This window comes from Peromyscus californicus, unplaced genomic scaffold, assembly GCF_007827085.1.
Source record: "Peromyscus californicus insignis strain IS unplaced genomic scaffold, ASM782708v3 Scaffold_23__1_contigs__length_62951481, whole genome shotgun sequence".
NCBI lineage: Eukaryota > Metazoa > Chordata > Mammalia > Rodentia > Cricetidae > Peromyscus > Peromyscus californicus.
Window position 1 is genome coordinate 8,825,907 of NW_026294534.1, and position 15,072 is coordinate 8,840,978.

Below are 15,072 nucleotides of genomic sequence, written 5' to 3' on the forward strand. Positions count from 1 at the left end.
TTGAGACAGGGTTTCTCTATGTAACCTTGGCTGTCCTGGAATTCGCTTTGTAGAGCAGGCTGGCCTGGAACTCACAAAGATCCACCTGCCTCTGTCTCCCGAGTGCTGGGATCAAAGACATGCGCCACCATTGCCTGGTTTAATTTTTAGTTTTGATGGTGAAGAGGGAGGGTATTAGTGGAGTTTGAGTTGGGATAGCCAGTTTATCAAGCTGCCAGTAGGTGGCCAGCGTTTCCTGCTCACTGGTGGCTCTTCCTAAACTAACTGAGTATTTTGACTTAAAAATGAACGATTCTATTTCATTTCTTGCAGACATTCCCCCCGCTGACACTCCATATTCTAGCTGTCTGACCATTTATGTCAAAAGACCACCATGCTTTGTTCTTCCATAGTGGAACATTTAATCAACCAGTAAACATTTCAACAGTCGGGGAACGCGCTCTCGGGTAGATACAATCAGAAAGCATATCTCAAAAGGGAGGATTAGCGGGTGGGTTTCTTCCCGCCTCGCACGTGTGGCTGTAATGCTTGTCTGTCAGAAGAGGTGGCTACTGTTCCCTGACAGTCTGGACCTCTCTTCCGATGTTTTGTGCATTTAAGGTGAGTTCTGCTTAAGGAGAGCTCTCCAGGGGTCACAATAGTCGATTATTGTGAAGCTGGCAACCCCTGGCTACCACGCTGGCAGCTGACTCACTGGGTAAAGGGCTAATTTTAGTAATGTCTTGTATGTGTTTGTCCTTCAGCATTGAGATCTTTTCTAACTGGAGACATCTCAGACCTCGGGCACCTCTGACAACAGATTCGTGTTGGGCTCCTCCACGACAGAGCACAGATGTGTCTAATTTTACTCCAGGAACGTCTCTAGTCTTCCAGTCCCAGAACTGCAAGATAATAGGTATGTTGCCTTAAGCCATACAGCTCACTGGGGGTTATTACAGCGGCCACCGGAAACCAACAACACATCGCTCAATGGTCTTCTTTTCCTTCTTGACTTATTATCATTATTACATTATCATACTGATTTGTACATGAGACAATAGGTTCAAGTACGAAAAGACGTCTAATATCTGCTGATCCTCAAGACAGACAAATCCAAGCACGTTTCTGAGTGTGCCCAACACCAAACCATTCAACTTAAAAAATGGTGAATTATAAAAACAAATTACTGTTTTTCTCCTAGACTTTAGACAAGGTGTAAGAACTACAATCCTATTTTACATCCAAACCATAGAAACATGCTCAAAATTTGCTTCTTCTCAGCCTCAGGGAGGAAGCAGGTGCCACAGTCGTGTGAAGACAGCAGAGAGAAGCCTCCGTCCGCCAGCATGGCTTTACTGGTCTGGTCACACTGGGTTCTGTCATCTAAGAATGGACCTTATGGTCATCTTTGTCCTATAGCCTCTCTAAGAAATAAAATTGTTTCTGAAAACACATTTCCTGGAGATTTAAAGACTAATGTTGTGAGGAGAGATCTGTGAGCTGTTTGAGAAGAGCCGTGGCCCGTAAGCCTAGTCATCAGTAGCTAATGTTGGCAACTACAGGGCGATGAAGAGCTCTGGCTGCCCCTCCAATCTCCTGCTGCTCTCAGAAGGTCTGTGGACATGGCTGCTCCTCTGACCTCCTGCTCCTCTAAGAAGGTCTGTGGACATGGCTGCCCCTCTGATCCCCTGCTGCTTTAAGAAGGTCTGTGGACATGGCTGCCCCTCTGACCTCCTGCTACTTTAAGAAGGTCTGTGGACATGGCTGCCCCTCCGATCTCCTGCTGCTTTAAGAAGGTCTGTGGACATGGCTGCTCCTCTGGTCTCCTGCTGCTCTAAGAAGGTCTGTGGACATGGCTGCTCCTCTGACCTCCTGCTCCTCTAAGAAGGTCTGTGGACATGGCTGCTCCTCTGACCTCCTGCTCCTCTAAGAAGGTCTGTGGACATGGCTGCCCCTCTGATCCCCTGCTGCTTTAAGAAGGTCTGTGGACATGGCTGCCCCTCTGACCTCCTGCTGCTCTAAGAAGGTCTGTGGACAGAGGGTGAAGCGCTCTGGCCTTGTCACCTAGCATGGCTCATCCCTGTTGCTTCGTTTCCTCAAGATTCAATCACTATAGTAACAGGCTGGATGGAAAGATAGCTTTGGCATCGATTTTGGTCGAACACGCACCACCATTCAAATGTCAGCCCAATGCTTCTCCTTTGGTGGGACAGTGCTGTTCACCAGAAAGGCAGCTAAGTATTTCCTGTTTCCTAGCCTAGCTAAGGAAAGAGCTCACCTACAGGTGCATCTGCCTACATAAAGCTACAACGTGCTAAGATGTGCTGATGGCGAGTAAAATAAAAACATTAAAACATTACTGAACTAATTATGCAGTTTTGTAGAGGGGTCCCATTCCACACTCTCTGATTTTTCTTCCTTCTGACCCTTGAAGTTTTTGTGGTAAATAGAAGAAAAGTGCCGTCACGTTCCATGAAGGGGGAGGACCCCCCCAACCCCGAACAACGGCACCAGACTTGGTTCTTAACTGGAACTGCTTTCCACAGAAGTTGTTCAACCTCGATGCACCAATACCTGGAAGGTAACCGCAAGGGCTCTTTCTGACTGTGCAGGAGGGTAGGCGCCACCCTGACACTCACCATAATAAAAATGCCACTCTCCTAATCCCAGGGCAGCTGCCTTCCTTATATGGAGCGTGCGTGGAGGGGACAGAGATCTCCCCTCTGACCCGAGATTAAATTGCTCATTACACATTCTGCACATTGCCCAGGTGAAAGCCCTAAAAAAAAACCAAAGTTCACACCTGGCATACAAGGAAACGTAAGCAAATTCCCTGTACTCAGTGTCCATAGGGAAGTGATGTCACCTGCGCTCAGCAGTATCCTTGGCACGTTCCCCCATTACCCTGATGTGTTTCTGCTTGAGTTCTCTTACAAGGACTAGCCCCTAACTGTTCCATTTCTGCCCTACGTTTGTATTTTGTTCCTTTAAAAGGCCTTTTACACATCACCCTAACCTGAATGTCTGTTGGTTTCCTGCTAAGAGGGCTGCTCCTAAAAAGGCAGAGTTCAACGTGTGACCCAGATCTCTTTGTATTCCATTTAAGGAGCTGTCTGGTTGATCACACATCCATTGGTACTATGGCATGACCTCATTGGCATAAGCATGTGCAATTTCACTGAACTGTTTCCACCCCCTCTTGTGGAAGGGAGGTCAAAGGTGACATCAAAGCCAAAGCCAAAGCCACAAGATACCACACCTGGGCCAGAGCTGGAGGACTGGCGGGAGGCTGTTTGCTATGTTTCAACATCACTCTGCCCTAGACCTGTTCCCTCTTTCTCAATAAAAACACTACCTAAAGCACACGACCATTTTCCTGTTTCTACAATGAGAGACCTTTTGGAAGGTGGCTATGGGTCAGCACTCAGGGACAGGCAATGTTTAGCTGCTTCAGAGAGTGGTAGGGTGTTACGTGTAGCATCTGCTGGAACTACACTTCTTTGCTCTGGAAACTAATGTTGACAGAGGTCGAGCAAATGTGTTCTACCCGAGATGTGCACAGTCTAACTGCGATGGCTAATCTGTATCACCCATTTGGCTGTAGTTAGAATTACATCACTGAGCACATCTATAAGGGCTTCTCCAGAGAGGTTTAATTCAGGAGGGAAGACATGTTCTGAATGTAGGAGTCATTAATTCATGGCTGTGGTCCTGGCCTAAAGAACAAGGAGGCCATGAGCTGAGCATTGGCAGTTACCTCTGCTTCGTGACTGTAGACACAACATGACCTACTTCACGTTCCCAGTGCCATGACGGCCCCCATCATGATGGGCTATAATGCCCTCTCCACCTGTGACCCCGGATAGAGGTCTTGTCGAAGCACCGAGAAAGTTATTAGTGTCCAAAGCATTGTCATTTTGTCCGTGGTGTGTCCTGGCACCATCCTGGCCAGGCTCTAGAACTGGGTGACTCCTAGAGTGAACCTTATTCACTCCAAGTGCTTGTTGCTTAGCTACCCTCCCAGCTTCTACAGGTTTTGTGTGGAGGGTAAAGACTGAGGTGGAGTACAGACTCCAGGAAGGCTGTAGCTCAGCCCTAGCTGTGGGTTAGGGCACGATGCTCTCATCAACTGTTGACAGACTCCGAAAACAGCTTCACCTGTGAGGTGAGGGTGAGGGTAGGGTCAAGGATCAAATCTTTCCTGGATGGGTGGGCAGTGGTGGCACACACCTTTGATCCCAGTACTTGGGAGGCAGAGACAGGTGGATCTCTGTGAGTTCAGGGAACTCACATAGCAACATAGACCGGCCCGCTCTACAAAGTGAGTTCCAGGAGGGCCAGAGCTGTTACACAGAGAAACTCTGTCTGGAAAAACAAACAAAAACAAACCTTTCCTGGATAAGCTATCATCCAAACCCTAGTTTCCTTTCTTAGATTTTTATTTATGTTTTTATAATTTACTTATTTTAATTTTATATGCATTGGTGTTTTGACTGCACGTATGTCTGTGTGAGGGTCTCAGATCTTGGAGTTATAGACCGGTGTGAGCTGCTATGGGAGTGCTGGGAACTGAACCCGGGTCCTCTCAAATGGAATAGCAGTCAGTGCTCTTAACCGCTGAGCCATCTCTCCAGCCCCAGACTTTTATTTTTAATTGTGTGTGTGTGTGTGTGTGTGTGTGTGTGTGTGTGTGTGTGTGTCTGTTTGAGGGTATGCTCATACAAGTGCAGGTGCCCGCAGAGGACTCTGGATCCCTGGAGCTGTAGTGACAGGTAATTAATTGTTTACTGTCTGAAGTGGGTTCTGGGAATTGAACTTGGATTCTTTGTTACAGCAAAGTGCGCTCTTAACCAATGTGCTCTCTCTCCAGCTCCTTTTCCATTACTTGTTCGTTTTCTTTACATGTGAGTTGAAAACTCAGACATTGGAACAGAGTTTATGGACTTAAAAAGAGGCAAGTATGAGCCAGACATCACAGTGCACACCTGAAATCCTGGCACTCCGGAGACTAAGGCAGAAGGGATTGAGTTAGGACAGCCTAGGGAAACTTGGTCTTAACTTCAACAACAAAATTAAAAAGATGAGAATGAGACAAGAAAGGACCGCTCTCACACCGGCTTCCCCTGGAGGCAGAGCTTTCTCCCCCGGAGTCTGTCAGCCTGCTGCTGAGTTTCCCTCCATGACAGGCTAATAGGTGGCAACACAGGAAGACATGTCACTTGTAATAGTAGGAACCGCAACAAGCTGTGATGCCTTCTTAGAAACGCCCTTTCAAAGTACGTTGGCTTTAATGGCTCGATTGCCCTTCAGTCAAAGGAGGAACATCTGTACAAAGTATGTTATTTACTTTCTCTAGATTTAAATATAGCTGAGTATTCTTTGTGCACTTTTCTTTTAGCAAGGCGAGATCGTATCTGGAAATACTCATCTTCCTTTTTGCTTTTTGCCTCTGCTTCTTATCACATGACGGGGCTCTCACTATGGACAGAGTAGCCACACTACATGAGAAGAAGTAGACTCCTTAGAGAAATGAAAAGCAACTGGGAAGGGTTAATGTCTCATTCCTTAAGCTTCCAGCCAGGAACAGGTCAACAGGAGGAAGCAAGCCAGCACCCAGCAGGCCTGGCTTTCTCCATACATGGGCACTCCCGGGGCCACTTCCTTATTGCACCCTGCTTGTTCTCTGCAGTCCTGAACTTTGGCATTTCCATTAAGTCCCCTCCCAGTAACTGAGGCTTAGGGCCTCTCCCTGTGCTCAGGTGGAACTGGGACGTTCAGAAGCCTGTCCTGATACCAAGAGACACTTATCTGGAGTTCAGCTGGAGAAAATCCAACTTTCTTTCTCCTCCTATTTCTTTGTCTTTTAACATCAGGGGGATGCTCACAGATAATCCTCACATTCAGGTGGAACCAACATATTGTATCAGTCTGCCCATTTCAAGGTGACCTGTTAAGAGACCCTGAGTTATGTTCTCACTGTTCTGCCATTTCCTCTTCGATGGTCAGAGAACAAAGTATATTGTGATGTCAGTGCCCTGAGCAGATCCAGTCATATGCATTTTCTCTCCTTAAACAGGAGTAAATATGGTTTGTTAAAATCATGTGGGAATAAAAAGCAAGAAAGGGAAGACATCTCATAGCTAAATCTCAGCAGATAAACCTACTTCCTCATGGCTAGAGGGAACTGCCAGTCAGTAGCTAATCAGATATGCAAATTGCTTTAGATGCATTAAGTACAAAAATTAGGCAGTCAACAATGGCAACTGTCATTTCGTGCTCCTAGTGTTGAGTGTGCTGTGTCAGAAACAAAGATCCTCCGTCTTTCAACAATGTTAGAGTTTATTGGATAACAATAAATTCACAAGGTACAGCAGTTTGGATGGCATCAATGTCTACTTAATCCTGCTTTCCTGGGTCATCTGGCTTTCAGCACTGACCCGTGTTCTTTCATTCCACTCCTCACGTTAACTCTCATATCACATATCACACAGCAAATGTATCTGTATGTGTGTGGGGTGGGGTGGGGGTGGCTTATACAATGTGTGCAAAACGTGAAGAAGGTTCCTGTAAGTTCCACCTGGTTTCAGATGTAGGCTGACTAGTCTGTTTTGATAAGAAAATAATCCACACCAGCTGCGGTGAAGAAGCTGCTCCTGTGGAGTCAGGCTGCGCCTGAAGCACAGCTGTGCAGTTTACTTCAGCTGCAGAGATCAAAGGGAAGGACCTGGACCAAATGAATGTACAGTGAGGAGGAGGAGGAGGATGGATGAATGGACAGATGGATGAACAAATGGATAGACAGACGATGATGGATGGACAGATGGATGATGGATGGATGGACAGATGGATGATGGATGGATGGACAGATGGATAGACAGATAGATGGATGGACAGATGGATGAATGATGGACAGATGGATGAATGGATGGGTGGATGAACAAATGGATAGACAGACGGATAGACAGACGATGATGGATGGACAGATGGATAGACGGATGGATGGATGGACAGATGGATGATGGATGGATGGACAGATGGATAGACAGATGGATGGATGGATGGACAGATGGATGAATGATAGACAGATGGATGAAAGGATGGATGGATAGATGGGAGGTCCAGAGAGGAAAATAGAAAGGCAGATAGTACTTCAATAGGCCACATCAGTAGCAGGGACCAAGAACAGCTAACTTTCTAGAGACACTCAAGACAGTCATGAGTTGCCCTGGATGGTCAGAAGACAGGTCGGGGCCATCACTATCATAGTGTTGGGTATCCACCTCTTTATGAGGTCCAGGTGAGGGAGTCATACCATTTCTTCCATCTGATGTGTCCCACAAGTTCCTGGGCCTAATTTCCCGGATACAACTTTAATATGCCCATGTAGTCTTACTGCCTCAATTCACCCTGATAAATTCATAGAGTAGAACCTACTTGACTCTTTTTTTTTTTTTTTTTATGGTTTTTTGAGACAGGGTTTCTCTGTGTAGCTTTGCGCCTTTCCTAGAACTCACTTTGTAGACCAGGCTGGCCTCGAACTCACAGAGATCCGCCTGCCTCTACTTCCTGAGTGCTGGGATTAAAGGCGTGCACCACCAATGCCCGGCCCTACTTGACTCTTAAAAAAAAAGTCATTTATCAGTTTCTGCTGCCTGGGTGGTCCTGGACAGACGCTGTTGTTTACCTGTGTGCTCAGGTACATACTTAGTTTCCATCCTTAAAATGGAGTCTCTCAGGGCAGGGTACGACCTGAAAAAAAAAAACAGTTTTTTATATAAGACAGGGTAACCTGGAGCAGGGTACAGCCTGTGCTCTCAAGAGGTCCTTTGAATGGAAGCTGAAGTTGGTCTAAGTAGCTTCCTGACCTACCGGCAAAGCTCAGTTCCCTGGGTTCTCCAAGTTGGCTTGCTTTAAAGTTTTTCTGTGATAGCTAAGAAACATGCAGATGTATTTGGGCCCCTGGCCTAGTGTTGCTTTAGTTTAGGAGAGTGGAAAAGTTCTAGAATATTCTAGCAGAGAACTCACAAAGCTACGCTTGATATTTGTCTTTCTCTAGCCCTACATGCTGGACCTTCACTAGTAATGCCTTCACTGCTGGACTGTATCACTTATATGCCCTGGGTTCTACATTTGGGGCAAAAATAAAGAGACAAAATGGTTGACTTCTTGTTGTTCTTTGTTTTACTTGTGCACCAGAGGTGGATCAAAATACTTAGACAGCGGGCTCTGTGTACCAGAGGTGGAGGGTTGGTTACCAGGCTGGCAGTGCCTCCCTCCGTGCCATTGGCCATGAAAAATGAACTTGGGTCCTATATGCACTGAAGGAAGTTCTGGCCTCATTAAAACAAAACAAGACAAAAAAAACCAAAACAAAACAAAACAAAAAAAACCCCCGCAATAACTTTAGCCACAAAGCCCAACCGAGGGTGCCAAGTAACTATGTAACGGGAGCAGGCTCTTGTACTCTAGGATCAGTGGCCACAGAGAAGAACCCGTCTGGTCTGGCGTATGAAGGAAGAAAGCCACATTGAAGTGCAGACTCCAGCTCTGAGCAGCCTGCTGTCCCTGAACTCACGTACTCCACTAAGCCAGGAGCTTTATTTGCCACAAGGCTGTGCCAATGGTCCCTTTCAGTTCAAAGGAGTCTGCTCCTTAGTTTACTGTTTGTATCTCAAGGCAACACAGTAACAAGATGAGTACATCGCCATGGAAACAATTGTAAACACACAAGTGAACACTGATACCATGTTTTTTTTTTTTTTTTGGTTTTTCGAGACAGGGTTTCTCCGTGTAGCTTTGCGCCTTTCCTGGAACTCACTTGGTAGTCCAGGCTGGCCTCGAACTCACAGAGATCCGCCTGGCTCTGCCTCCCGAGTGCTGGGATTAAAGGCGTGCGCCACCACCGCCCGGCTGATACCATGTTTGATGTGACCTTGAAATCCAGATGTGATCCTGGCATGTCAGGAACAGGTGTGTTGTTTAGATGGGGTTTCAAGTTGGTGTCATTAGCTAAACATGCCTCAAGAATCCCAATATGGGGCTCATGGAACGTGAGTCCCTATCCCATGTCAAGGGGTCAGGGTCATGTGGGTGGTTTATTTTTTGCCACAGCATTAATGTAATATGGAAAGATGTAGCCTTTGCATGTTGAGTAAAGACTCCATTGAATATGCTATGCTCTGAGTTCCAGAGAGGAAACACAAAACAAGGCTATTTCCTGAGTCCAGAAGGTACAACCCCACCGGCAAGGATGTGCCCCTGCCTGTGTGCAAGAAAAAAAGGCCAAGAAAGTCCATGCAAAGTCACCCTCAGGACACACAGGTCCTTAGCTTACAACCACACTAAGGCCCAGGAGGCATGAGCACCAAGGTACCTGTGCCCAGCAATACCCACCTTGTCACCATGACCCTGACACCTGAGTGTTAGGTGCCCTTTTTCCAGGAGGGAAGATTTCAATTCAGAGGAAATAGCTAGCTATAGAATATATTCAACATACTTAAAAAAATAGTTTTTTAATTTCCCTCTCTCCCTCTCTCTCTCCTCTCCTCTCCTCTCCTCTTCTCTTCTCTTCTCTTCTCTCTCTCTCTCTCTCTCTCTCTCTCTCTCTCTCTCTCTCTCTCTCGTGTGTGTGTGTGTGTGTGTGTGTGTGTGTGTGTGTGTGAATATGGGCATGTGCGAGCCAAGGTGTACAAAGAACAACTTTTGGGAGCCCGTGCTCTCTCCCCGCATCAATCCCAGGAGTCCAGAATTGAACGCAGGGTATCAGGCTTTCAGAGCAAGCTCTGTTACCAGCTGAGCCGTCTCACTGGCTCTAAACTAAGTTTTAAACAGACCTCATTAGCTAATTTTGCTTGATCATAGGTTTATACATGATCTGAGACTGTTTATGATAGGCTAGGTGTAATGTAACCTATACTGCTGTAGGGTGTATTCCAAATACATTTTTGACTTAGTATTTTCACCTTGCCTGGCTTATCAGGATAAACCCCATTGGAAGTCGAGCAGCTATATTTTATTGTCTCAGTTCTGGTAGTATCTTGGCTTGGTAACATCAACAAAAACTCCATACAGTCTGAATTACGGTTATCCTTTCCTTGCAAAGTTCTATAAACAAAAACACAGAGCCACTGGGCATGGTTTAGAAGTGAGAGGCAGGTGCCTAAATTAGGTGTGTGGACGGAATAATGCCGACTTCCACCCGTTAATTGGTCTATTATTTTAAAAAGTGTGTAATGAAAAAACACTATGAGAATAAGCACATCAGAAGTGATTTACATAAATATTTTCCAAATATGAATACCTACATCATTCAAAAGCGTGAAAGACTAAACTGAACCAGACACTTTGAAATGTTTTGCACTTGTTTACTCGGGTAAGAACCATTCCTAGCTCGCTTTGCTACTCAAGCAAGCCCTGGTTGAGGAGCGCTGGCTTGCAGCCCCTCTAATCTGCAGTGGTCCAGTTTGCTCTCTTCTTCCTACAGACCCCACACTACCTATTTGGAAAACATTCCGCCCGTTGGTTAGTACTGCTTTTCTAGGGTTTTTTCAGCTTTCTAGGAATTGAAAGCTATTCTAGGCGGCAGGTCAGCAAGACCTTCTTTGAGCCCCAGGGCTACATGCGGGAAGACACTGGCGTGTATTGGAGCAGCCCAAACCGGGCCTTTGCATCCACAGCTGCCCAGCTAGCAAGGCTGGAAAATGGGACAGTGAGGTGAGGGGTGTGAGTGTATACCAGCGGGTGTCCTTGCTCGCAGCAGCCCGGCGCCGGGGCGGTCTGTAGGTCCGGAGCGGCCGTCCTGAGACTGTGGCTAACCAAATGGTTTCCGCCAGACGACCGGGACAACGCCAGCAAGGCGAGTCAAAGGGTACCACAATGGGCCCGCAAGCGGCTAGGATGGGTGGGTGGGGCTTGCGCTCACTGCGCACGCGCGCACCGAGGCCTCCAAGCTCGGGTAGCAACACAACCGTCACGTGGCTCCGCACCGGCCAATCAACGGGACCCCGGGGCGGGGCGTCCAGCGGTGCACCTCGGCGGGAGGCGGACGACTTCCGGCAATAATTGGACGCTGCAGCTCGGTGCGGTTCGTAGCTGTCTCGTCTGAAAGGGAGCCGCAGGTGAGGAGGGACGCGGGATGGGGAGGGGCTGTCAGGCAGGGCGTCCCCGGGCCACCCTTCGCTGGCCGCCGTGCTGCCCGCTGGCCCCGAGCGGGCTCTGGGCTCGCCCACCTCCCGGGGGTCCGGGCGTCCGCCCCCCACCCCCGCCGGCCTGCCCCCCACCCCCGCCGGCCTGCCTTTTGCCGGTCCACGCCTCCTCCCGAGCACACCTGTCAGGGCACCATCCCTGAGGCCTGCGCGCGCTTTGGCCGCTAGACGCAGGACGGTTTGCATCTGTATCCTCACAGCTGATTTCTGCCTCTGTTCCAGTGGAGTTCCATCTCCATCCTTGGGCCTATTCAAACTCCCCTGAACTCAAGCATCTGGAGAACTGTCCCTATGAAGGGCCTTTTCCCCCCTGCATGCATTTTCCTTCGCTCGGGGGCGTGCTGTCTTCCTTCGACTCATCTGTGATGATCTCTCCGGATTCCTTGGAGTAAACCCCATTTCTGACATTCACCCTGAAATATGCAGTTTGCTTTTTCAGGATCTTTCACAGTCACATTTACCCACATTTACAGACTTCACATTTGATCCAAGTTGTTTGAATTTAACTTACTTAAAAATTTTGTAAGAAAACTTGATCAGCGGTAAAATCAAATGCTTATTAGGTGAAGGCTATTCATTATTTTTTAAAAGGGTTTTATTATTGTTAATTTTGTGTGTGGCGTGCGCACTAGTGCCCAAGAAGAACAGAGGGCGTCAGATACTGTTGAACTGGAGTTACAGACAGTTCAGAGCTGCCTGATTTGAGTGCTGGGAACCAAACTTGGGGTCCTCTGCAAGGGCAGTTAGTGTGTGCTGCTAGCTGCTGATCCATCTCTCTATTCCCAGACCATCCATTCATTCTTACCACAGAACAATGGAAGTTATCTTTCTCAAAATTTAAAATGAAAAAGAAGAGTGAAGCTTTTTCCTCCAGAATTTAGCTTGCCTTTCTGTTTTTGTTACAACTTGTTTTATTGTAATGCGCTTGCCATACACTCGAAGCTTTTATTGTTTTGTTTGTTTTTGTTTTTCTTCTTTTGTTTTTTTTTGAGACAGGGTTTCTCTGTGTAGCTTTGCGCCTTTCCTGGAACTGGCTCTGTAGACCAGGCTGGCCTTGAACTCACTGAGATCTGCCTGCCTCTGCCTCCTGAGTGCTGGGATTAAAGGCGTGTTAAACATAACTGATGTAGGTTCTAATTATTTTTTCATGTAATTTACAAATAGAGCACCACATATATATGTAGAAAAAGACAACAACAACAAACACCCAAACCTGTAATTTCCTGGAATCTCTTTTCATAGGCTGTTAGGATTGCTATAAATATAGTGGCTAAAAGCATGGATTGTGGAATCAGGGTCCATAATTTTGAATCCCATCCTATTGAATTCTTTGCTTCTGTACTCTCATGTATAAAATAGAGAGTTTTTGTGGGGATATGGTGGGTGGACACAGGGCCTCAGGTATGCTAAGCAAGTAAGTGCTCCCGCACTTAGCCTTGAAATAGAGAATTAAATTTGTAAAATGAGGGTAGTTCCTACTTTACAGGTTAGTGTGAGGGACTAAACTAGGTGTAATTCACGTGAGTCGTTCACAGTGCCCGGCTTGTTCTGAGTTCTATTGTTACTGTTTTCATTCAGTAGGAGAAAATGTGTTTGTTGAAGGAGAAGGGGGAAAAAAAGCTTATTTTTTCCTTAGTTCAGGCTCTTTGGCTTTAGGAGTTTTTACTAGGAAGTGAATTTAACGAATTCATCTTGTTCTCCTGCTGTACCCCACCTTCGTGTCTTGCTGTGTGATATAGAAACCCAGAAAAGATGTAAAGGTGTTGAATCCCAAGTGTGTTCTGGTGTTAGTTAGCAATTACTCTGCTTAAATTTTTGTGCAGATAGGGGCTGGCTGGCTGGATCAGCAGTCTAGAGCGCTTGCTGCTCCTGCCGAGGACTAGGTTCCGTTCCCAGCACCCACGTGCTGGCACCCAACTGTATCTAACTCCAGTTACAAGAGGATATGATGCCTTTGTCTGGGTGCTGCGTGACCACGGTGCACTTACAGCCATGCAAACAAAACACTCATATCCACGTAAAATAAAATTAAATATATTAAAAATAAGCGCAGATTATACAAGCTGTGACTCAGCCGAGCAGACTTGGAGACGTCACGCATACACATATTAATTTTTCAGAAATAGTTTATGGTTTTTACTTTACATGATAGCTAATCTTGGTTGTCGGCCCGACACACCTAAGAAGAGGGAGCCTCAGTTGAGGATCAATTCCATGAGGTTGGTCTCTGGGGCATGTCTGTTGGCTGTGTTCTTAATCGCTAATAGTTGTAGAATGGCCCTGTGTTCTGTGGGTTGTACAGCCCTAGGTGGTAGGTGGGACTGGGCTGTATGAAAAGAGCTGTCTTAGCAAGGCACAAGGTGCAAAGCCGGTAAGTGGTATTCTTGTGTGGTTTCTGCTTGAGTTCCTACCCAGACATCCCCGGAGGGTGGACTATAACCTGTGAAGTGAAATAAACCCTTTCCTGTGTCAACCTTTTAGTCAGATTATTTTAACACAGCAACAGAAAAGAAAGTAGACAGCCTTAACATTTGCAAATTCTGAAAATAAAGCTAATTTTAATTTTAAATATATTAATGAAATTCTAGCAATTCATGTCTTTTAGCCAAGCAGATAAATTCCTGTAAAAAGGGGGTTGTTGTCATTTAAAATCTTTCAGTAACACTATTTTCTGATACACAAACAGGTGCTTCACATTGTATTAAAAACAGACTGGTCACCTTTTAAAGTGCAGCTTGCCTTCTGCTCTATGAGACAGGGTCTCACTCTGGAGACCAGGTTGGTCTTGAATTCTTGCCTCAGATACTAGGGTTACAGGTGGACAGGTATTTGCCACCCTACCTAGCCCCAGTGGCTTTTTTTTTTTTTTTAAGTAGTGCTTAGGATTGAACCCAGGGCCTTATGAACACTAGGCAAGCGCTATACTACTGACCTATAGCCCCGTATCCTAGTGGCCTTTGTTACTGTTTATTAATAAATTTGCTTCTAGAATCTGTGCCTTAGTTTATGAACTGTATAGCTTATGCTATAAAATAGTGAACTAATACCATGATCCCAAGATTGTGTCATGACAAGTCTATGAAATAAATCTTTAAACGAACAAATATTTTCCTCTAGGTTGAAAAATCTGGGACATAAGGGTTTGGTTTTTGTGGTTTACTAGCTACCAGGCCTTAAAAAAAAATCAATTTAGCTGTTGAAAGGGTTATACCAAACTATTTATCACCAAATTGTCCAGTCGATGAATTACAATATGTATTGAGTTGACAACAAAATGTAATTGGAAATGCCACGACGGCTCTTTTTATAATCGATGTAAGAGAAAAAGATGTGTTCTGAGTATAAACTAGTTTAGAAAGGTTTTATGACCCTTTTGGTGTAAAAAACAAAAGTTATTTTAGCATGCATTTCAAACACTAAGCCAGGAATCTACACGTTTTCCTTTTTGTTTGTCTCTTATTAGATGGTATAAATGCCCCTTTGATACTCTGGCATTGGTTGGTTATTTTAAATAGAGTTTGCGGTCCCCCAAGTACTCAAAGCCGTGGAACATGCACGTCATGACACACAGCAAGCCTGCCTTGCTTCCCTTGTTTTTTTCAGTGCTGGGAATGTTAAACCCAGGGCCTCAAGTATACCAGGTAAAGACCCAGCCCCTAAGCTACACCTTCCCAGTCTGCTCTGAATGGGAAAAGAGCATTCCTTTCTGATGTAAATGCTCTGCTGAAGTTCTGTGCAAAGGTCAGCTTCCTTCCTTTATATAAACAATACCCACCTTTCAACTCCTGTGTTTTATGGCTCTTAATATTTCCTCTATGTTTCTTTCTTAAAATGCATTTTTTATTCACTTCCCACCCGTCACTCCACGCTTTCACTCTTCCTCTAGATT

The 15,072-nt window shown here is 45.9% G+C and overlaps 2 protein-coding genes across 4 annotated transcripts in view; one reads left to right on the top strand and one right to left on the bottom strand.

Annotated features, from left to right (window-relative positions):
• Positions 1-6,359: 6,359 nt before the first annotated feature.
• LOC128119448 (uncharacterized) lies at positions 6,360-11,369 on the bottom strand. Its single transcript, XM_052752835.1, has 3 exons — positions 10,714-11,369; positions 7,664-7,728; positions 6,360-6,703 (listed from the first exon to the last, which is right to left on the bottom strand). Exons 1-3 carry the CDS (start codon positions 11,367-11,369, stop codon positions 6,690-6,692), a joined length of 735 nt encoding a protein of 244 aa, XP_052608795.1. The 3' UTR covers positions 6,360-6,689.
• The window catches only part of Fbxo25 (F-box protein 25), a 30,693-nt gene continuing 26,596 nt past the window's right edge, over positions 10,976-15,072 (top strand). Inside the window, exon 1 of one of the 3 annotated variants that reach the window (XM_052751746.1) lies at positions 10,976-11,096. The gene's annotated coding sequence lies outside the window, so the exon portion shown is untranslated. The remainder of the gene's footprint in view (positions 11,097-15,072) is intronic. The other 2 variants (XM_052751744.1, XM_052751745.1) reach the window with 2 other exon arrangements.